The 23680-nt window shown below is 41.2% G+C and overlaps 1 protein-coding gene across 1 annotated transcript in view; it reads right to left on the bottom strand.

The window, feature by feature from the left end:
• The window catches only part of MDN1 (midasin AAA ATPase 1), a 143472-nt gene that overhangs the window by 94902 nt on the left and 24890 nt on the right, over window positions 1-23680 (bottom strand). The window contains 20 exon segments of the mRNA XM_014518200.2: window positions 756-986; window positions 4257-4386; window positions 6824-6968; window positions 8219-8349; window positions 8457-8595; window positions 9484-9619; window positions 9696-9830; window positions 9987-10128; window positions 10658-10804; window positions 14525-14733; window positions 15157-15197; window positions 15239-15376; window positions 16393-16544; window positions 16715-16825; window positions 16972-17119; window positions 17781-17894; window positions 20087-20183; window positions 20898-21042; window positions 21879-21982; window positions 23371-23582. Of these exon segments, the coding sequence (XP_014373686.1) occupies window positions 756-986; window positions 4257-4386; window positions 6824-6968; window positions 8219-8349; window positions 8457-8595; window positions 9484-9619; window positions 9696-9830; window positions 9987-10128; window positions 10658-10804; window positions 14525-14733; window positions 15157-15197; window positions 15239-15376; window positions 16393-16544; window positions 16715-16825; window positions 16972-17119; window positions 17781-17894; window positions 20087-20183; window positions 20898-21042; window positions 21879-21982; window positions 23371-23582 (2807 nt within the window).

Here is a 23680-nt window from a genome sequence, read left to right as displayed (position 1 = left end):
TGTCACAGGTATTGTGCAATTACCTACTTAATTGTGCAATTACCTATCACACAATAAAAAGCTCCAGCCAGCTATAAAGTTAGCCCTCAAATATGTGTACTAACTTTCTAGCTGGTTGCTACTGAGCTCTAATTTGCACATGTAGCACTGTCTGCCCTGCGGCTGGGAGCCTCGTCAGTTGATAGAGCTCTCAGCCACAGGAATCCACCATGCCCAGCATAAAACCCCCAAGCCCTAGGGATCATGGTTGCCACGATCCCTAGGGCTCCAGGGTGCTGAAACCCCTAAAGCAAAAGGATTGCTGCAGGGGTGATCCGTCACCCCAGGAGTGCAGGAAATTCCCAAGGCCAGAGGATTGCAGGGTTTCCCACACCTCTGGGGAGGAGAGATCACTGTAGCAGTGATCCTCCAGCTCTGGGGGTGTATGAGGTGCTCCTGCAGCTGGGAGACCCTCAACTGAGATGTGTGGGGCTCATAGACACAGGAGCTTGTTTCTTGCTGGTGCAGAGAGAGCCCGGGATCAGACTTCCCCTGCTCCAACAGTAAAGTGCAATGGGATCTAATATGGGATCCCACAATCACGCCTCCTGTGTAGCGTGACAGGAGAGGCAATTGTGTAAATTGTGTATTAGATCCCATTACACCTTTATACACACAGAGGGCCATACAATAGCAAAATAAAGAGAGGGAGCGGGGGAGGGGGAACGGGAAAAAATTTTAATATACTAATCCGTTCTTCAATACTGAAGACCTACCTGAACCAATGGCATCAATATACACCAAGCATGCAGCATGGACAAAAGATGTCACTGGAGAAATGTCAAAAATGTACTCCTCAGACAATTCTGACACTCCATCTTCTACCATGACATTCATGAAATTAACCCATGATAAGACATCGCGTACACTGAGAATAAACTGGCGGCCAAATTCTTGGTTAGTCAGCCATTCAATGAAGTCCATCATGAGCTCAGCTATGTCTGCCTCTAAAAACATAAAAAAAATTGTGCAATTGTCAACTAGATGTTATAGGTCACCTCCCAGACTTTGCTGTAGAACAAGAATAGGGATTTTCATAATGTAAAGAAAAAATATAAAATCTTTGAACTTTTTAAAATATTTGTATTGAGCGACAGTGCTTTTAAGGAGGAAAAACAAACATTTATATTTCTCAACAAAGCATACTTTAAAAATGTCCATCAACCCCCACTCCACCACTGCAATGATTATATGCATTATATGAATGATACAAGGGAGATCGTTCTTAAGTCTCTTTAATTTCTGATGTCTTTAAGTGCTATACTGGGTCAGAACAATGGTCCATCTAGCCCAGTACCCTGTTTCTGATAGCAGCAGAAGTGGATACTATACAAGGAGAGCATATAACTGGATATCCCTATAGCAGTGGTTTTCAACTTTTTTCATTTTAAAATTTTAAATGGAGGTGTGGACCCCTCTAAATTCTAAGTGTGGGTATTCACACATTTTTGATTTATCGTAGTCATCTTTCACAGACCCCCTTAGAGACAGTCTGTGGACCACAGGTTGAAAACCACTGCTCAAGGAGTGATCAGTCTCCTATTCAATACCCTCTCTGGCATCTACTATTTATTAGTTTAGAGATGCCAGAGGAAACATCTCCAACCATTTAGTTCCAGGGATCACTGTCTCTTCAATAAAACAAGGCAATAATTTTCTTTGAGAGTATTCACAATTTTACGTTGAAAACCGATGACTGAATTCATTATTCAGAGAAAAGTGGTTTTTAACATGCAAGACAACTGATACTGTCATTATCATTGTAATTTATTATGCAGTATTATTGGACTAGTCTATCTGCAGAAAGAAATTTTCTAACTGAATTGAAGAACTTCACCTACTTTAAAAGATTCAAGTTCAAAGAGAATTATGGCTTTAATGAAGAATTTTGCAGGGAGGCTTTATGGCTTGTGTTGCATTGCAGGGGTCAGATTTCATGATCAGCAGGGTCTTTTCTTGCCTTCAATTCTATTAATGAATCTCTGACCTATCAAACTTTTATTCATTTATTTATTCTTAGCATTTGTTATTATCTTTTGAGCAGAACACCCAGAAACCAGCTGAAACTAATCTGATCCATGACTAGCAAGTGAATATGAAGGATGCCATTTTACATCTGAGGTTATGAAATGGTTTTCATAAAGCAAAGCCAAAAATAACTAATTCCTTCTTTTCTGAGTTTTCAAAGAATATGAAGTAAATTCCTTCATAAATCTGGTCACTTAGGGATGAAAATCAGTTTCCAGTGACAAAAAGGCCATCCTGACAAATGCAGGGAAAGTGAAGCTAGCCTTAGAAGCTTAAGAAGATTCAGGAATTGAAAATGTCTTTCCATCCAAGTTTAAAGTTACCCAAGAGACAGAGAAATAACATTCCTAACAAGGAAAGCATGAACAGAGGACAGTCCCAATGGCAGTCCTAAACCTGTGGTCCCCTGTTTAGAGGATGAGAAGAAAGGCTTGAGTTTACTTTTAGACAACAAAAGAAATAATTACTCCCATTCCTAAAAAAAATAATCCTTTACCCCTTAAATCTTATGCTGTGTCCAGGATTAGTTGGACTGAGAAAGAATTCTTAAAATCCCCCCATGAATGCCTCAGTAAAAATTATCAAGCTTCCCAACAACTTCCTAATGGGGCCTGGCAGTCAAGCTCTCACCTGTCCCTCCTTTGGAGCTGTGATGCCCTGGGACAGCCATGAAAACTCAAGGGAAGAGATAGCACTGGAGGCCTGGAGTAGGGGGATGCAATGACCCAGCTTGGATCTGAGGTAGGTGGGCATGCACTAGGACCTGGATGCCTCCACCACTGCTACCCAGCTGCAGAGTAGCATAGTGCAGAGGCACCCCTCTTTTCTAGAGCCCATGATGACCAACTAAGGCAGGATGCAGGGAGTTTCCCTTCTGCCAAAGCTCCCAGGCAACTGACTGCAGCACAACATAGGGGCAGCTCCTCCTCCAAGACACTCAGCACTCAACTGCTGTGTGGTGGAATGTGGGCAGAGCCCCCACTGCTGCATGCCACCGAAGCCATGACTCTGCAGGGCAAATGCAAAGACACCACAAGCTGAATTTGCTCTGTGGGCTGCTGACCTCCAGAGTTAAGAATCAGAAGACATGGAAGTAAACCAAGCCCCTGAAAGCTCCTTCAAGGTTTCGATAACAGAGGTTAAAGGCCCGTCAAGATTAAATGTTTGGATAACAGAGGGTAAGATGTAGCAGGCAGGAGTGACTCCTTGAGCCAATCAAATGCTGTATAACCAAGTAAAGGGCATCTGCCATCCAGATCCTTTTACTGTATGGAAATCTGGGGACTCTTCTTCATTAGTTTCTTGAGGCTCCTGTGGAGTGAGCTGGCTTTTCACAAAGATGAGCTTCTCTTTGTAGTATAACGGCTGCTTTTTGTCTGTCAAGGCATCACAAGTGTTTCTCTCCTGCAACATTTGAGAGAGCTTCTGCCACCATGAGTGAACCTTCTTCCCCCTTCAGTGAAGCTGAAGAGCTAGTTTCAACTCATCTCAAGGAAGTGGCACCAGTGTCTAAGCAGACTACCCAGTTTTCTGTCAATAAGTGCAGGTGTTAAAAAAAAAGGCTTAAGACTACAGCAAAGCATATGCCTGCAGGAGGCTCACCTCCCAACCTTGCCTTTATCATTCACTGGATGGCCATGGAAGTCACCTCCCTTGCTGTGTATTTGAGTGAGGCAGTAATCAAACTGAAACAGCACAGGGAGAAACAGCTGAATGAGGAAACTATGGATGGAACCGGTTATCCTGTCTACTTTCCAGGGCAATGGAGGAAGGAGGAACCCACTACCTCTAACATTACAGGCTGCACTGCAGACCAGTTAATATTTACAGCAATTCAAGTAATGCATTTAGCTGTTGCCAGTGCAAGAAATATAAATTATGGATTTGGACCCTCAATTACATGGAAAACAAAGTAAGCTTTTAATGAGACGGGCACTGTTCAGCTGCTAGGAAAGGAGAGCTTGACATTGCTTTGCTATCAACTTCTCATCAGTCATATGAAAGTGACATTTATGAAAGGAAGAACAGAGGCCAATGCCTATCATGAAGTCAGTCTGCAGATACACATTTATGGAAATTAGGGATATCATAACATGAATCCTTGGCAAAACTACATCAATATCCAGGCTTGGTGTTTGAATCATACCCCACCTCCCCATCCCAGCACCCACCCACCCATTTATTCTTACTTTGCTGGTTTATTCTATGCAGAGAAAGTCCTGGTTGAAGATTGTGCTTTACGATCTGTATTAAATCATCACGACTGTTGCTCTGTGGACACCATATCTCTGTAAATCTGTTTCGCAGTGCAGGAGAAAGCTGCAAACAAACAAATGTATAGCCAATCAATTTTCATTATGGCTACTACAAACATATGTTACCTACAGGTGAAATTAAACATTTATAGGTTAATAGATCTGGAGCTCATGAATCATTACAACAATAACCTAATCCCTTTTCAAAATAACTTACTGCTACCAAGGGTGTTTATAACTAACATTAGAATGAGAAAATGCAGGTTTTAGGATCTTCTATTGTGTGCTCAAAAGAAACAAGCAGCTGCTATTTCTAAAAGACTGAAAGAAGAAACTGAGTTGAGTTAGCTAGCAAAACCTTGGAGATGAAGCATATCAAACAAGAGCCATGCAAGTCAGCAGACCCCTTGCTCTTGGAAAAGGAGACTTCCATCTACATCCAGGATTGACCTGAAACTCTCTTAACTCCTCTCTTCTTCAGGCTGGATTAAAATGAATTAAAGGAGAATTGCCTCTGCATTGATGGTTTAACACAGGTCCTTCTGGTGGATTTGTTAGCACATTCAAAATGACCGACTTTTCTTTATTGAATACTCCCCTTTCTTTGGGAGTAAACAAAAATTAGTCTAGAGACCTGACTTTCCTTAGGGAGCTTTAAAGACAGCTTTTGGATAACTTAATTGGTTATTTGAGAACTATAGTTTTAAATTAATAAGAACCAACTGTCTTACTGGAATGCTTGTCCAGATTTTTTTTTTTTTAATGACGAACCCAATGTGACAACTTCTGTTGTCAGTTTGTTTGAAGTATCATCTGTCCTATCAATTTTACACTACTCCACATACATCTTATAATAAGCATTGGATGGGGGCTATATTTTTTCCTAAGAGTTACAAGTCATCGTTGCAGTATTTTTCAGATTATATCTGCTCATGTGATTTAATGTTTGAGTTTTTCCCTATTATCATTGTGCTCAGCATTCACATACATTATTAAGATGATAGTACTTACAAGTGATGAAACATAAAAGATAGCCGAGGTTTTTTTCAGAGCCTTAAGCAGACTCCAATATGAACCACTCCAGTATGAACTTCTAACAAATGTATATTACATACATATAACAACACAGTTTCACTGTGTTTATATGGCACTAAATTTTTACACTAAGCAATGTTTATCAACTATTTGGATGTTGGCATAGAAAGTTTCTTGAGCAAGTTTGCAGACAAAAATGGGAAAAGACTGCAAAAAATGTTGGAGGGTGACAGCATAATTCAGAAGGCTCTCGCCAGATTGGAAAGTTGAGCTAGAGCTAACAGTATGAAGTTCAATGTGGATAAATGCAAGGTGCTACACGGCGGGAAGAATAATCAAAAACACAACTAAAAAATGGGTGACACCTGGCTGAATGGCAGCACTAGAGAGAGGAACTTGGCAGTCTTAGAAGACCGCAGACTTAATATGAGTCTGCAGTGTGATGCAGCTGCACAAAGGGCAAATGCAGTTTTGGGCTGCATCAATAGAAGCATTAGGGTGTAAGACAAGGGAGATGATAGTACCTCTCTACTCAGCTCTGGTCAAACCTCACCTAGAAAACTGCGTGCAAGTCTGGGCTCCACATTTTAAAAAGGACATGGAGAAGATTCAGAGGTGAGCAACAAAGATGATCAAGGTTTTGGAAGGCAAGTCTTACAAGAAGCAGCAGAAGGAGCTAGGCATGTTCAGCTTGTGGAAAAGGCTAACAGGGGACATGGTAGCAGTCTTAAAAAAACCTGAAGGGCTGCTAAAAAGAGGGAAAGTATCTAGAACCAGAACACTGGCTGCTGTGGTTCCCCTACTTTACCTGTGACAGGTTAGGGTGTTAGGTCTATGTCAGTGGTCTCCAACCTTTTTAAGTAGGAGATTATCATTTAAAAGCAACCCAAGATCTACTGTAGGCCACTGCCACCTCCCCTCCACCCCCCTGCCCAGCAGGTAAGTCTGCGGGGAGAGAAGGGCAGGGGGGCAGATTGAGGCAGAGGGAGAAAAAATTATTTGGTGACACCTCCCCAGAAGGTAAGTCCCACCCAGCCCCAGTCAACTTACCCCTGCTCCTGCCTCTGTGGCACTGTCCCTCACAACAGGGGCCTTGATCTAGCCTCCGCCCCCTTCCCTCCCCCATGGACTGACATGCTGGGCTGGGGTGCATGCATGCATGCATGCATGCATGCATGTGGGCACTCAGCCCCCACCCCAGCCTCAGATCGACCCCAAGAGGCTCCGAGATCTACCGGTGGATCAAGATCCACTAGTTGCTGACCACTGGTCTATGATGTATCAGGACTGAGGGTAGTCTTATGCAGAGTTTATATTATGGTTTCTATGGGATGGTTTGGATCTGCCTCAAGCAGCAAGCTAGACTAGGTGACCTCTACAGGTCCCTTCCGGCCCTACATCTGTATGATTCTATGAATTAACATGTTCAGAATGTATATTAGATTTCAAGCAGCCTCAGCAGTTACCTCTTTTTTCCCAAAGTCACCACCTGGATTCATTGTTGCCAGGATACGAAATTTCTTTCCTGCAACCAGTAACTCCACTTCATTATCCTCGTCTTCTTGACTACCTTTCTCAGCAAGCACCAATGTCTTTTCAGCTTCAAGAACACTAAGGAGAAATTTTTAAAAACATGATATTCAAATATACTTGTTTTATTTTAACCCCACAACTGGCAATTCAGAAATTCTCTTGCCTTACATAAAAAACCATGTGGAGTGGTTTCAATAAAATGGTTTTCTATAAAAGGTGAATTATACATTCTCTTTATCATTCCTGAAGACATTTATGAATATGTAAGTATGGAAAGCTCAAACTAACTTTGTAATGAAAGCCTGCATAAACTTGAAGAAATAACCATTTGCAAAGACATGGAGAACCCTGAAAGAACTGGCATGAAATACTTTCTCCACTGCCTTCAGGATTTCTAACTGCCAATCATCTCAAGAGATCAGGTAATAAGATGGACAGTAATGTAGTAATCAAACACTAACATACAGAATAAGTTGTAACAGTTTTACACATAATAACCAGTTCTTTCCCTGGTTCTTGACAATTTGTGTCACTTTCCAAGAATGCATTGCAGTGTTTTTCTCACTGAAAATATTCTATTACAGAAGCTTAGAGAAAGTACAGCTTTCATCAACTTTACTTAAACATAAAAAGCTATAGTGCTACCTACAGGCTTCATTGCAGATTTTACTTATGTTATGCAAATTATTCTATTTTCCATTCTTGCTCTATTGTACCACTGCATATTGTTTCAACTGAACTGAGTTTAACTATATTCTCTGAAGACATCATCCGTTTACAGAAATGGACCCTCTTGTCCCTCAGTAGAAGGTGACTGTTATAGTTTGAGCAGAAGTCAAGTATAGAAATATCTATGACTGCAAAATATCTCAGGACAGAAACAATACCAAAATACAAACCATTTCCACAAAACTTGAACCAATCTGCACATTTCTATTTCTGTTTCAGAATATTTAAAGTTTTTCCAGTATTGCCTCAGTAGTGACTTAACTGCAGTAAATGCCCATTTTCTCCTTTCCATAGGTCTATCAAACCCATTCCCTGTCAACCCCTCCTGCCAGTAGCCTCTCAAACACGAAAAAGTTGTAAAGAAGTACAGGATTTCTACAGTTACAGCAATTAACAAGGCATCAGTCACAGCATTTACTCTCCAGTGAACCACTGAGTTACTATGACTCATTTTTATTTCATCAGAACCTGAACAACTAAGAGAAGAGAAGGGAGTTAATAAGCTAAACAATTAAAAACATCTGAAGGAAGCTAGATTTGTCCATTTCATGTCTGCAAAGAGCAGCCATATCCAAGCAGCACATTTTTACCATACATACCTGTTAAGTCTCTCCAAGACAGAATCATCCGCTAAAGAAATCTCATCAAGGAGGAAAAAGCCATCTTCCCTCATTGCCAATACAAGAGGTCCATCCTGCCATTCAAAGAGCCTAGAATTGCCAGGTTCCTCCTAGGCAATGGAGATAGAAAGGAATCTCAAAACCCATTTGTCAGTTCCTGCTCCCTCAATGATGCTAGAGCTGAGTGATAGCAAGAATCCCTTGTTATGAGACAGACCTTGTCATCTGACCTCTGCCTGACCGGCCGTAGTCCCCCCAGGAAGTCTGACGTTTCCATATGCAAGTGGCAGTTCACAGAGTATAACTTCTGATTTGCTAATGCTGCAAATATCTGGCAAACAGTAGTTTTACCACATCTGTAACACAAAAAGAAAGGAATGGAGTCAGCTGAAGCTACGCATGTAGTTTCTGTATTTATTCAATGGGGGAAAAATACCCTTGGTCTTAGATTCAAGTATGGGGGGGTTGGGGAGGGGGTGGCAGCAGCTGCAACATCTATTCTGACCCAGAACCCAGGGTCCAAGTCAAGGCACACACCCCTTCCCACTACCACCCCCTAGCCTCTGCTCCCCACCTTCCCATTGAAGCTCCAGCTGTGGCTGGGGTCACAAATTCCAGCCCGGGGCAAGGAGCACATGCTTCCTTCCGACCCTGCCCAACCAGGCAACAGTGGTTCCAGTGTGGCAGCTCTGGTCCCAGAGAAGCTACTGCCACTGCTGAGTGCTTGGGCAAGTGCTGGAAGCAGCACGAGGTCTGTGCTCCCTGTTCTGTGCTGACGGGGCCTCAGAGCAGCAGGCAAAACTGTGATAGGACAGTAAACAGCAAGAGCAGTAAGGGGTGGTGGCATGCGGGGCAGATGCCAGGGAGTACAGGCACTGTGTAGGCGGGAGGGAGAGCAGGCACACGGGATGCAGGCACCAGGGGAGCAAGTTGGGGGTGAGGGGGAGGTGGCAAAGGGCAGGAGCCAGACTACTTCATTCCCTTGTCACCTGTTCCCCTGGCTGCTGCTTGTCTGCCTGCAGTAGTGGAGGGCAAGACTATCCTCTAAAATTAGGTTCTACCTATGGAAAATGAGAACAAATTTATAAATTTTCCATGCCTATAATCTAGTTACTGGGGGAGTGGAGTGCAGAGGCAAGAGTTACCTTACATTCAAAACTGTCTTGGATTTGGGTAAATCTGGTAATTATCTGTAGCAAAAACATATAGAACAATTCATGAACATAATAATAAAAACAGGTTACCCAGTTTCTCCCACCAGAAGAACTGGTTCACCAAACTCCAGGGCTCGCCCCACCAGAACTGCAAGTCTCCTCATCCCTTGAGTCCAGACAATATGGCCAAACTCCCTACCCAGAGACAGCTGTGTAGATGATTTAGCTGCACAACACAGAACAAATTATTAGCTCTGATCATGCATGTAAAGTTCCTGATTTAGTTCTTTTTGAAAACTCACCTAATAGCTTCCTAACATTTTCCTCTGAGAAGAGAGAGTAGGGATACAATTTCTTCTTAAAATGTTTTTCAAGAACGCTTTGAATAACATCTGCCTCCTCCTGTTTCCTGACTCTGCCTGCCAGAAGCATAAAACCTGTAAATAAGACAAGAAAAATCAGTATGGTCACTTTCTCTTTTTAAAGTGAAATATTACTGCTCAAGTAACTGGGGGCAAAAACAGGGATCGGGAAAAAGAAGTTATAGATATTTCCTAAAAACAGCAGTGGTACCATCAAGAACAGAGACACACCATCATTTGCCAGATGTTGAAGCCAGTCATAATCCTTCTCCGTCTGTTCTGCCATTCTGTATCTTTCAGCCCAACGAAACAAGTCCCGAAGAGTAATGTAGCCATACTTCCCAGCAAACACTGTTGACCCTCTGCGATAAGACTACCAGAAGAGACAGGACAAGATCATACATTTTTCAGAAACCAAATACTTAAAAAGCAAAATCCCTAAAAAGCTGTCAATATGATACTACACTTCCTAACAAATCACCATAATCAGAACTTAGTAGATTCATACGCCCCACCTGAGTGTCACTTCTTATTTATTAACTGGAATAAAAAGAAAGATTTAGGTTTCTCACTAAAAAACTCAGCTGTTTAGAGTTTTCAGTCTTACTGTATTCCAAACACAGCACACAAACTAAACACAAAGACCCCAAGCAGCAAGAGACAGCAGCAAGATACCACCCAAGAAAACACTCCCAATGCCTCAAAACAGCAGCTATTACTTCCCCTATTATCTATAGCTTTAAATCATCTATCTGCAGTATTCTTCCCCAGGGATCATGTTATTATTTAGAATATTTGTGTCGGTGACATTTTCCTATTGAAGAGCTCTTGGTTCCTTTTATTTACAGATACGAACAACATTTATATGGCCTTTTCTGTTTAAAAAAAAAAAGTTTCTCTACCTGCAGATCTAGCATGACTTTGACAAGTTTACTGCAGTAAGAAGGTGGCAGACTGCATCGCTTATGCAGGATGGTTTCCAGTTCACCACTTGGAAGTTCATCAAAATGAAGCTCCACAAAACGATTCCTGAAGGCTCTAGACAACACCTAAAATGTAAATCAGAGAATGGTATTTCTGAAGTGTGCTCTCTCTCTTTAATATGTTGTAAAATACATCTAGCCCATAATGCCAAAGGAAGCTGGACTGTCTGGTGGTGTGATGGTTAATTCTTGGAGAAATAGGGAACAGTTCGGATAATGATTCAACTTCTGAAAAGGACATCAATAGTCCCAGCAGTCTATTTTTCAGTATTCTGGGATAATCAACCATTCAGGGTCAACGAAATTTCAACGTATATGGGCTCCAACACAGCAAAGTATATATATGCTGTTTACAGAATGTGACTGTAGTTCACATCATTTACATGGAAAAGCCAGTTGCAGTCATCTACAACCCTGATGTTCTCATCAGTCAAAGAACCCAAGATTTTTAATTTGAGATCATATAAGGATATCACTTTCCCCGGCCCCCCTTCTTTTTTCTTTTAATTAAAAACCAACCAAAAATTGCATATATTTTTGTTGAGGAAGCAACATACAAATCTATCTCAGAAAAATTCCTTCTACCCAGTCTAACTAGATATTTACAAAATATTATTTATTTGAAAGCTTACAGGCACACACAACCTGTCTTCAGGCATAGGAGAATGCAAAGGTTGTAAAATTTCTCCTAGATAGAAATGAAAATTCAACCTATTCCAACCAGGAGATCTTATGACACCTTCTGCTCTCCTATGAAATATGAACTTTCATTTCCACCTAGGAGAAATTTTACAATCTTTACATTCTCCTATGACTGAAGAATGGTGAATGTGCTCGAAAGGTTGCAAATAAATAATTCGGTTTTTTGCAAATATCTGTTATTAGACCAACTAGATATCACCTCTGCCACGAGTTCCGATTCCTTTTGCCTATAGATCAATACAGCTACAACCCATATCCCTTCTGCTCAGTCTGGAAGTCTAGACCTCTTTTTCCAGAGCAGTGATTCTCAACCAGGGTGTTGAGGCACCTGGGTATGCCACAAGATTCTCTGAAGGGTGCCCCAGAGTGAGGAGATAAGCAGAAAACTGCTGGCTCAGGCTCTTCCCTGCCTTGTAGTTCCCTTACCCCCACTGCAGAGGTAAACACTGCAAAAAAATACATTTTTAAATGGGGTGCCACTCAATTAACAAAAAAATTATAGAGGGATGCCTTGAGTATAATGAAGAGTATACTATGTCTAAAAATGATCAAGAGCCACTGCTTTAGAGCATATGTCCACTTTGTTTACATAGATGTGTTTATAAACTTAGTATCTGGGCACCGTATCAAAGCCAATACACGGTGTGAGGATATATTGAAGTAGGAAAAAGTTTTGTTATCTCCATTTTACAAATGGGGAAATTCAAAGTTCGGAAAGACTAAGGCCCCCTCTACATGTTATAGGTATCGCACAGGTTAACTGTGCAATTACCTTGAGACCAACTACACATGCAAAGTACTGACAGGGCTTCCAGCTGCAGGGGTGCCCAGCCAGGATTGTCCAGCAACTGCTGAGGGGACACAGCCCCAGCAGCTGCATGGTGCTGCCAGGACCCAGAGTCTGCAGCTGCTGGGACCTAGAGTCCCACAGCTGCAGATGCTGGGTGCCCACAGCATGCCTTGCAAAAAACTCCTGGGGTAGGAGGATCACCATGTGGGGCAATCCCTCTACCCCAAGGGTACATGGGGCTCCAAGACACAGGAACTTGCTTCTTGCCCATGCCTGCATTTTTAAGCTGAGTTAAGATCAGGCTCCTCGTTGTACTGGCAGTAAGGTACAATGGGAGCTAATGCTTGATCCCACAATTGCGCTTTCTGCCATGTACATGTGAATTGCATGTTAGATCCCACTGCACATTTACATGCACATGTAGAGGGGGGCCTAAGAGACAGACCTAGTTTGGCTTTGTAGACACTTCCACTTAGGTTTTAAAATGCCCAAAATATAGGCATCCTGCTCCATAAAACTGATCCAAATCAAGAGGGTGAGGCACCTAGGCTCCCTATAGGGTCAACAAAGCTTTTGACACCTTCAAAGATTGAAAAAGAGCACCCAGGTGCTGATCAGGGAAATGCACAGAACTAGACAACAGGAAACACTAGGAGAAAATCATGCATGACCTCTACCCTTTTCCAGAGGTTAGGAAGCTGACTCAGGGCTGCCCATAAAGTGCTGCCATCATCTTGTGATGCAAAGAACATAGAAGGGGGGTGCCCAATGGATGTGGTGGTGTCCATTTTTGGCAGAAACAATTTGGTGGCCAGAGCAGAGGTTCTCAAACTGTGGTCCGTGGAGCTTCATTTAGGTGGTCCTCAGAAAGGTTGCAGAACAATCGAGAATATCTGTACTTGTAAGGTAAGACTACTGATTTTAAAATATGAGTTGTGTGGTTTGATTTGTAGACCAAAAAAAAGTTTTAAGTGGTCCGCCAAGACCCTCAGCAACTTTCAAATGGTCCGCAAAAAAAAAAAAAAAAAGTTTGAGAACCACTGGGCTAGAGCACTTAGCCAGGAAGTAGGATGTGTAGATTCTAGGTCTGACAAAATTAAACCCCACATCTCCTACCTCTTAAGAGTATCCCAATGACCAGGCTACAGAGTAAGCTAGATGAGGGCACCCTCTACCCCTCCTGCTCAAAGTGGGCTACCAGGCTGCGAAGTTCATGGGGCCAGAAGGAGGGCAAGTAAGAAAAACTATGGCCTAGTCATGAGGGTGCTTCCCTGTGGAGGTGGGAAAGCAGAAATTTATCAACTGCTTCAAATTTTTCTGTTTTTTTAAACAAATAACTAATTACTGTAAAATATATAAACAGACCTGCCAGCAGTGACCAGAACGTCTGCTGGGGAGGAGGATTTCTATATGCCCCAAGCCCAAACTTTCACTTTCTTGTTGTTCGTCTGGCCCCATGAGTCTTGCACTCAGCTGCCCAGTAGCAAGAGAAGAGAAGGGGTGCTCCTACGTAGGGGATTCTACAGCTTGGTAGATAGGGAACTTTCCTGGGAAGTAGAAGATGACATCTGAATTCATAAAGAGGATTTATAGCCCTCCAATTCCTGCATAAGTGCTCTAGCCACTAAGCTATTATGCAAAAAGTAAGCACCATCAGCATCAATCCAATTTTATAGAGAGTGACTGCAGATGCTGCACTGTATATTGAAGTAAATGATGCCTTTGTGAGTGGGCACTTACTGTAGCAGACTTAAAGGGATGTCAGACTCCTCCCAGCTGCTCCCTTGGATTACAACGGAGTTTAGGCAGGAGTTTAAGTGCCTAACTGCTTGAACTGTATTGCTTCTGAGCATGTGCACAGGCCACAGCCTAGGTACCTAGGAATGTATTTAGGTCAAAATGGAAGAAGCTCTTACAGTGCCCAAGAGCTTTTGTAGCCATGTCACAGAGACGATCTGGCTTGCTTTTTGTATTTTAGGTACCTACGTTCCACATAAATGCTGTTTCGGCAGCTTGTTGACCAATCTGGATCTGGCCTTAACTTATTTTACCCAAAATTACAAAGGTGACTGTTAGGCTCAAGTACAGAATCCAGCTTTCCCAAGTCAGTCCAGCGCTTCAGGTCTCAGGCAATCATACGCTCCTTTATTTCACTAGATTTAGGCACTTACCCTATGGCACTTAATAACATTTTTTTCCACACTGAAGCTATTTGGTTCCACTGTAAAGATTGACCAGAAGAAACTCTCCCCCCAGTGTAGCTAAAATTCAAAGAAAAAAAAAGTCTAACAAACCTTCCTGCCCCCATAGAGTCCTGGAGGATTCTGTGTAGCAAACAGGATGAATCGAGGGTGTGCTTTGACAAGTTCTTGCGTCTCTGTTATAAACAACTCTCGATTATCATCCAACAGTCTGTTCAGTGCCTCCAGAACATCTGTGGGAGCCAAGTTCAGCTCATCTAGGATAATCCAGTAGCCTTTTCTCATTGCATCAATAAGGACACCTTTGAGGGAACAGAAAACATTCTGATTAAATATTGAATTTAATTTAATTTAAAAGCAAATAATCAATCTTAGTGAGAATCTTAGTGATAATCAATCTTTTCTCTTGGTGTAAGAGCTAGATCACAATGAGTGTGCAGTAAAACTGTTAAACCTTCTTTTTTTCCCCCTTCCCTTCTCTCAGTGCAGTGGACTACGGAACAAGGGATGGAAAAACAAATGAAACACTAAGAAGTCCTTAAAATACATACGCATGTAAAGATAAGCAATACAAGAGACATTCGCAACAGAATTTTAAGTAATTGTGTGGATGCCCGTGTCTGCACTGTAGGAAATGTGATTATGAAAAGACTACAGGAAGAAAGGAGGAAAAAAAAACAAAAGGGACAGAATTTGAGACACACGTAATGGAAGATATAATTTACCTTCCTTAAAAATCAGCTTCCCATTAGTGTCTGATGTATAACTTCCTTAAAAATCAGCTTCCCATTAGTGTCTAATTTATACCAGCCAATATATTCCTGGATATCAGTATGCTCATGATTGTTAATTCTCACGCAGTGGTTCCCACAAGCAGCAGCCAACCAGCGAATTAAACTGGTCTTACCAACTGAGGTCTCTCCTTGAATCAGCAATGGGTGGGTCCTTCAAGGGTTAATCAAGATAATAGTTTCAGAGTAATATTTTAGATGGGTTTAGCAGTGTATACTATATGCACATGAGAAGGAAACAGCATCCTTTTGCACTGTCTGAATTTGCACAGGGCTTCATATAATAAACCAAGAGATATTAAGAGATAGCAAGCAGACTGACAGAAACTTGATGCGTCTCTTCTGTTAATTGACTCACCCAGAGGCAGCAAAAGAGATCAAGAATAGAATTAGGAAATTAAATTAGACATCTTTCTTTGCATATGCCAACTATTACCACATGCTGCTTTTTCATTCATTAAGATATTAGAGGCTTGACAGAATTGGTACTGATAAGCCCCTTGAAGACTGCTTCTTAAAACGTACCACACTGCAACAAGGAATTGCAATTTGGGTGTTCAAAGACAATGAAAAGGAGGTTGGTTTCATGTCTTTTAAGCAGGTAAATAACCCAGCTACTTACGTTCTTGCTGCCTTCATAAAGATGACGGGCATGCATGTACCTACAATCCAGGACATGCATGTACCTACCAGCTTTCACTATTTGTCACCAATCATTCTTGTACTTAGGAATGCAATACCTGTAAGCAGGGCTTTGTACAGGCAATGTCATGGAGCATTATCTCTCTCTAAAAGACACGCCATTTTTAAGCGTTGATAAATACTGTGTTACTTAAAAATGTAACAAAGCAAAATTAAATTTGTTTATGTGATAAAAAATGGTTGACTGATAGCAAATGGTCAGGTATTAAGTGGCAGTGGGGAAATGACTAAATACGTTAACTACACGTTTCCATGCTAGTATTTTCAATAAAACAAGATGTATGATAAAGTACCTAAGTACTTAGTTGGTTTTCAAATGTAGCGATATGACTATAGCCACTTCACCCTTGCTTATCATTTGATGCATGGTTTGGGTGTGACAATAAAATATGAAGTAAACAAATCTCATCATGCACTGAATTCTCTCTTTAATTTAGTATTCTGAAGGAAAAACAGAGACAAACATACCCTGCAGACACAACTCTGACAATATCTTTCAGATTAAGTTTAACAGATGGCGTTAGTACATAAGTGTCATCTATGGTAGGTTCTTTGTCCCCCATAGAAATCCAGTATCCTTCTATTTGTATAAATCTTCCTCCTCTGGGTTCTGGAATTGGCTGAAAGACATTATAGAAATAACAGATGATACAAATGGTTTTCACTTGTAACAAAGACAATTATTTCTGTATTAGAATCATAGAGAAGTGCTAGAATTTGACTGTCATAGGGAGAAAATCTCTTTAAAAAACAAATATTAGACTAGCCTAAGATATTTAGAATTACCTACCTGCTTAAGGAGGCTTTTGATGTTGCCTGAGACCATATGTTGACAAATTAGCTTCTGAACTACTGGGTGAGAAATTCTGTCAAGCTGTGTCAGGAAGCTCAAGCAAAAACCCTAAAAAGAGCAATTATTTTCAATTATCAACTAAAAAATTATATATATTTTAAAGAGCCATTTCTGTTTGACATTTGTTGACTTTTGCAAATATAAACTACTCAAGTAGTGAACACCCACTTAGAAACAAACCCAAAGACAGTCACCTCATACAGTGAACGCTGAATGCTGTTACATGGATTTGACGCTGCAAATCTTAAAGCCCTACAAAGTGTGCGAAGGCTGTAGTGTGGTCTACGGCCAGTCCCATCCACCAGTTTTGTTTGTGCCTCCTTCCTCACAGATAAATAGAAACTAAAGAAAAAACAACAACAAAAAACCCCAGTTACTGTAAAATTAGTAGCTTCAGACATCAAAATATCTTTCAATGGGATTTCATCATTCATGACTTTCTTTCAAATTTCTAACCCCCGCCCCGGTATGGATTACTCTAGCCAGCACTGAAGCCCAAGAAATCAAGAACCTTAAAATCACATTTTGCATTTCAGGGGCAATTTGGCCTGCCACACATTTCTAGGAGCAAACAAAGCCAACTAGACAGATGCAGTTTTTCATGTCTTACTGAAAACTGCATGCCTAAATTTCACACATTGAAAACAATCTGCTTTATCTAAAGGAAAAAGAAGTTGCAAGTGCAGAAACTATTTTTTGATCTACAGAGATATTCTGAAAAAACAACTTCCTAGCCTTCTAAATAGAGAATGATGATGCTCATTGTGATAATGCTTAGAAATTCCTTTTTGATATTTGCAGGGGTGGCAGAAAGAGAAACCTGCTTTCAAGACAAGGTAATACTCAGCATCCACAGAACAAGGTTAGGTGTCATTCTTCCTTGACTACCTAAAGCTGAAGAGACTAGCACAAGAACAGAAAATAAAGTAATAGGGTAATAATCTCTTTTGTGACTTATTTTATCAAGACTTCCAAAAGAAGAAAAAGGGGGCTAATAACTTACTTCACAATTCCTTGTACAATATTTTTGCTCACATTCAAGCCTCTCAAGTAGTCCGTGATAAGAATCTGTAAGTCTACTTCATTTTGTAGTTCTTCCACATAAAGTTCAGTAAACCTTTAAGACAAAATTGAGCCATTAAGCTTTAACATTTCAACTTCTGACGATAGGTGCATTTTGAAATGTCATGACATCTTGAGAAAGTTTGCATAGAACATACCACTCCAAACCTGTAAAAGCAACAAACATTATCTCACATGTCAACATCAAAATCTACTAACTTGTAAGAGGGAGTAACACAATTAAGGATTAAGAAAACATGGAGCATACCTATTTCAAAAAAAGTTCCTCTGAGCAATCATTTAAAATACAAAATTACCTTGGCAAGATGCAAAGATAACTAAGCAGGCAAATTTATGTACTTAAACTAAACTACCTCTGAGCTATGTGTGTCAATTATGGGATTTCATGCTGTCATTTTATTGACTCCACATGACTTGTGATTAACAAATATAAAAGCAGAATTTCTATTGGTCCAGAAATGCAACTCAGAATCTGCAAATCAAACTGGGTTCTTTTAGTCTCATAAATTACCATTCACAGTAACAGTTTCTAACAATACTGTGGCAGGCCACTGTTTGTGCCTGCCACTTTAAGGGCCCAGCCAAGCAGTTAGAGCGGCCATTTTAGATCCCTGGCTGCCTATATAAACAGAGCAGTTCACTGCTGGCAGGCAGGCAGTAACACTGCCTGGCTGCAAGGCTGCTTGGAACATCCTAGAGGTAAGGGCAGAAGCTGTAGGGGATGGTTTGAAGGCTCCTGGTCCGGGGCATGACCTAAAACTGCACCCTGCTGGGAGCGGATGGCCTGGTGGGGCTCTCATGGCGCGGGAGCCCCCAGGAAATGCCAGACCAGTTACCACCCCCGGTGAAAGGCGGGTCAGGGCACCGTAATAACCCCAGCTCCCACAACCGGGTGGGTTACCCACTAGTAGGGTTCAGAAGGCGGACGCAGGAGAGAGAGTGGAGTGATAGACTCAGAAGCCTGACTTGGGATCCCCTGACTGGTCCATGCTGGGGCCAGGACCGGAAGAGTCAAAAGGGCCAGGGGCCCACCGTGAGGGACGTCCAGAGCCGAGGGCCTGGGGTTCCGACTGGCCTGGAGGTGAGGCCAGGGCCTGTGTGTCCAAAGGTCCCGGGGGGACCACACCTGCAAGGGGGAACAGCTCAGGGAGCTAGGTAGCCCAAAATGAAGGCAGAGTAGGTAACCTGAGTGAAGGGATCCAGTTGGGGTTCAGACTGGAGGATTCTGGGGCCAGTGATGTTAACAACCATGGATGCCATCTGCGAGGCTTGGGCTGCGGTGTAGGGGAAGAATGGAGCCGCAGATGGCGTCCCCTGGCATCGGGGTAATAAATGGGCAACCTCCCGCCTAATTAACATCCTAATTAGATAACAAGGCATGGCAAACAAGAAGGCGGGCGGTTGGCCCAAAAACAGGTGGGCGAGCTGTTGGTATACTGGCCCCACGAAGGCCCCCTGTTACAAATATTCTGCCCATTACATCTGTACAACTACACTGTATGCTGGACATTTTAGTAGCTCATTTTCCTTCTTACAGCAACAAAATCTTGTTTTTGCTACTAATAACAACAGATGTCTGACTACACACAATGAGCGGATCTCCTTGGAAAGATACTGACATCTTTTACAGAATTGTAGAATCATGCCTGCTCTCTTTTCAAACTAGTAAACGTTTTGTACAAATTTCCTGGCAGTCAGTAGAGAAATGATGTAGACAAATGGCAGGTCCAGAACTTGCTGATGGGTAACAGTGAAAGAAAGTGCTCAGTTCCCAGTTTCCTGCCCCCAGGCAATCCTTTTGGCCCCAAAATTCCCAACACCACATATCCACTTTCATGGAAATTTACCTTCCTTTCAAGTATAGATGAATAAGCAGAGTTCTTTCTAGACCTCAGCAACATACGAGTTTAACAAGAGGTAGTGCTAGAGGAAGGGAAAAACCAGGCTATCATTATTGCCCAAAAGGAAAACTGCCAACTTTTGCAGCAGTATTCCTAGCTGCTGACAGCAGAAGCATAAGGAATGATCAAGTCCCAATAATAGTATACTATTACTAAAATAGTTCTTCGGGTCCCATGCCTCAGAATTTTACCTGTCCTCCTGATGTTCCATGAGCATGTCACTGCTGCAACAAGACAAATGCTTCTCTGTTTTGTGGATTTATGAAATTAGTCATATTCAAAAGAGTGACTTTTTAACGGTTTTGAAAGTAGAAATTTTATCTACCTGTTTCTTATTCCTGGAGGTAGATTTCGCTTCCCAACATCAGTAGCTGGATTCATGCAGGCAAACAAACGGAAATCAGCATGGCGCACCAGGGGCTCTAAAAGAAAGGGGAAATTTAACTTCTGTTCATACAGAAGAGAGCCATGTAAGCCTCAACATATTCTTGTTTAAATCAAGACACTTTATGTTCCTCCACTGAACCACTGCGCTATGATACTGCATTTCTTTTCCTACAATGACAGTGTTATAAAATATTGAATGATTCACTTTGAGTTGCATCAAAATAACTCGGTACTGTGCAAGTTGACCCAATTTGTTTCCTTGTAGGATATTTTGCTAAAAAAAATAAAACGTATACTACTAGGCTCATGATCACTCACTCACTCTCAGTAGTGGATGGCCAAGTCAGAGGTTTCTGAAGCTGCAGAATGGTATGAAAACAGTATTAAATGAAGTGACAGCTGAGTTCCGCACTAGTTGGCCATTGCTACTATCTGGTTCTAATGAAGTAGTCAGGGCACCAACGCTGCAAATCAAAATAACAAAAGCTGTGGGCAGTTACCTCACTCAAAACTACAGATTTAACTCTGCAGCTTCAAGATTTCTAGTCTCAAGTCCCAATCTTGGCCTGGACAAGGACAATTTATTTGCTAACAGCCAAGGCTGATAAACAGAGCCAAGTGTTACCAGCACTCTGGTGCAACTACAATCCAAGCCGCTCGTGCATTCCTAAATTGGCCTTGCATATGCATTTCTGAAGCATGCTGTGCTAGACACATATATACATCTTAAACAAGTGCCATAACAGTACCCGTGTCTCCTCTGTCTAGTAGTACCAGTGAGCCAAATGATCCTTCCAGTAAGCCACTCAGGCATTCTAAAGTTTCTGCTGCAGCCAAGTTAATCTCATCCAGTAAAATCCACTCTCCTTTCTTTACTGCTTGTGCCAGAGTGCCCTAAGAAAGGACCAATTAACATTAGTTATTTTACCATAGATGATGTATCAACACCAAGCACCTACAAAAATATGCCCCATTTGGTCATCTGCAGACCAATTACATGAATGGCAAGCCACAGTACACTTCAGTGATGGCAGCCACACCTCCTCTCAGATAGCAACTACTGCCCAAATAAAATCAGACACTGTTTGTTTCTAGTAGCAATCCTTTTACACACAAACATTTCAAGTTACCGGATTTGTCTTGCACATTCATTCCTATAACTAAACTTCCTACTTTGTACACCCATATGAAATGTTCATAATTATTTTTCAGCGTACTAGACAAATAAAATGGACTTTGAATAAATACTGTCAAGTTAGTAAGATTACAAGGAATCTGGGGACCACTAATGAAATTAGTTTTGTATTTTTAGGCTTTAGTCTCTATAAAGAATTTTATGAATGGTTCAAGTGCAGCACTGTATTGGTATTTAAAATACTACAATCCCTTGATAACAATATAGACCACTCAAGTTTTCTCAACAGAGCATTTCTAACCCTGTGTACCAGAGAAGATGACAAAGCAGTAGCTATAAATAGCTCTTAAAATACAACCACTCTGTTTCTTTAGAAGCAATCAGCCAGTTCTCTATTATGCACCCTTTGCCATCCCCATCTCTTATAAAAAATAAACGCACCAAATTCCATATTAGCATTGTGGTTGAAGTTTTACTTCATAAGAACATAATTAGGTTTACTGACATAAGTCTTATAACACTGGTTAAATAATCATAGAACAATAAATCTTCCTCCCACACTTCCTCCAAGTGCAAAACAAAAATATGTAAATACCTCTACAAAAGCAAATAATAGAGCATTTTCTGTCATTTTCATCTGTTGATGGGCATGATTCAATTTAAGACCAAACTCATCCCACTTCTCTTTTAGTAGTGAGCCTACAAGAAACACAAATCAGATTTTGTATCATCAGAACAATGCAAAAACAATGCTGCCACTTATTTTGTGAAGCTGGACCACAGAGTGCAGTCATGATCAAGTTTGGATGAAACGCAAAAGGCAAATATTCAAATTTTAGTGTTTAGATCCCATGAATTCAAAGGAGTTTTAGAATGTACTGCAGAGTAAAGAGGATATACCAGTCAACTTGCCATTCCCTCAAAACTTGACCATTCCCTACAATAACAAATTACTGGACTACTTACCAATCCAGTGAGACCATAGGGAAGTTGTGAATAGAAAGGATGAACTCTACAAACCCAGTCTTGGGACAGTAGAGACTAAGACCAAGGAGTTTTGTAGACGGTGGTATCTTTTACTGGACTAACTACATGGTACAGATAGTTAGACAAGTTTTGAGTGCAAGGCATTCTCTGTCAGGTATTATCAGATTAAAAACAAATGCTTCTAAAGTTACTGGCTATACCAAACATACATCTTTATGAAGTTCCAACACTGTTACTTGCAGTATGATTTTTATTTTTTTGATTAAGTTGCTACCTGAGGCAAGAGGGTTTCAAAACAGTATCATGATGTTTTATACTATTATCTGTGGAAGCATATCTTCTGTTATTATTTTTTATTATGCCTTCTGGGGTCTGCCAATATATAAATGAGCTTAAAAAAAAGATCCCCAAATCCAACATCCTCTTTACACTGTGAGAAAATGTATGCAACGAAGAAAAAAAGTTTGCTTCACACTGATTGAGAACTACAATTATGAACTGAACTGCAGTAGTGCCAAAGAGCTCTGACCCTTCAGCAACCCAGGTTATGTAAGCACAGAATAAAATAGTTTCCAAAGATCTGATAATCTGAGTATAAAACAAGAGACAACATACACTGAGACAGACAGACAAAGAGGGCACTACGAGCCATTATTAGTCAGCATTATTGGCGGTGGTATCAGGGCACCAGCACACTAGCTCTTATCAAGCTTTCTGCGATAGCTTTGTCCATATTTACAGAGCTGCTCCCAAACAGGAAGGTGATTGTGTGAAAAATTCACTTGCAGGAAACAGAGGCTGAAATTTACATTTCAGCAGTGAAGGGTGGGGATTGGATGCTAAGGACCTTGAAAGTGAAGACAAGCACCTAATGTTTGATGTGACAGTAGCAACTGATGGGGTGTATAAAGAGAAGTCCACATCCTGGACTAGGAGAATGATCTTTGATCAGCCTTGTGAATAGACAAGAGAAGGACAAAAACAGTATTTGTCATAGCTGGAGAAAAGCAAGTAAATCAAAGAAACTGTGAACATGGAAATAGCCTGCCACACCTCTACATTCTTCAACAGTTGACAGCAGATGCAGTCTACATTCTTACCAGATGCATTTTCTTTTGCTTCCTTAGTAATGGCAGATTTGTGAATATGCTGCATTAGTTTGAGTAAATCATGCCAACGTTTCTGTCTGTAGCAAGTCTGGATGTGTCCCAAGAAAGTTTGATTTTTCTTTCTGGAAAATGTCTGACAGAAAAGTTCTTCAAATGACTCCCGTAAGGGTAACCATATCAGTCTGTTATCCACTGGCTTGTAGCTGTACAGGAGGAAGAGAGAAACCGGTTACTTTCCATGTGGCCAAAAGGAAAATTCCAGTCATCTGTCAAATCTCACATAACAAGGTTGTTATGTAGC

This window comes from Alligator sinensis, unplaced genomic scaffold (genome assembly GCF_000455745.1).
Source record: "Alligator sinensis unplaced genomic scaffold, ASM45574v1 scaffold357_1, whole genome shotgun sequence".
In the NCBI taxonomy this organism is placed as follows: Eukaryota; Metazoa; Chordata; order Crocodylia; family Alligatoridae; genus Alligator; species Alligator sinensis.
This window is presented reverse-complemented; position numbering and strand designations above follow the sequence as displayed.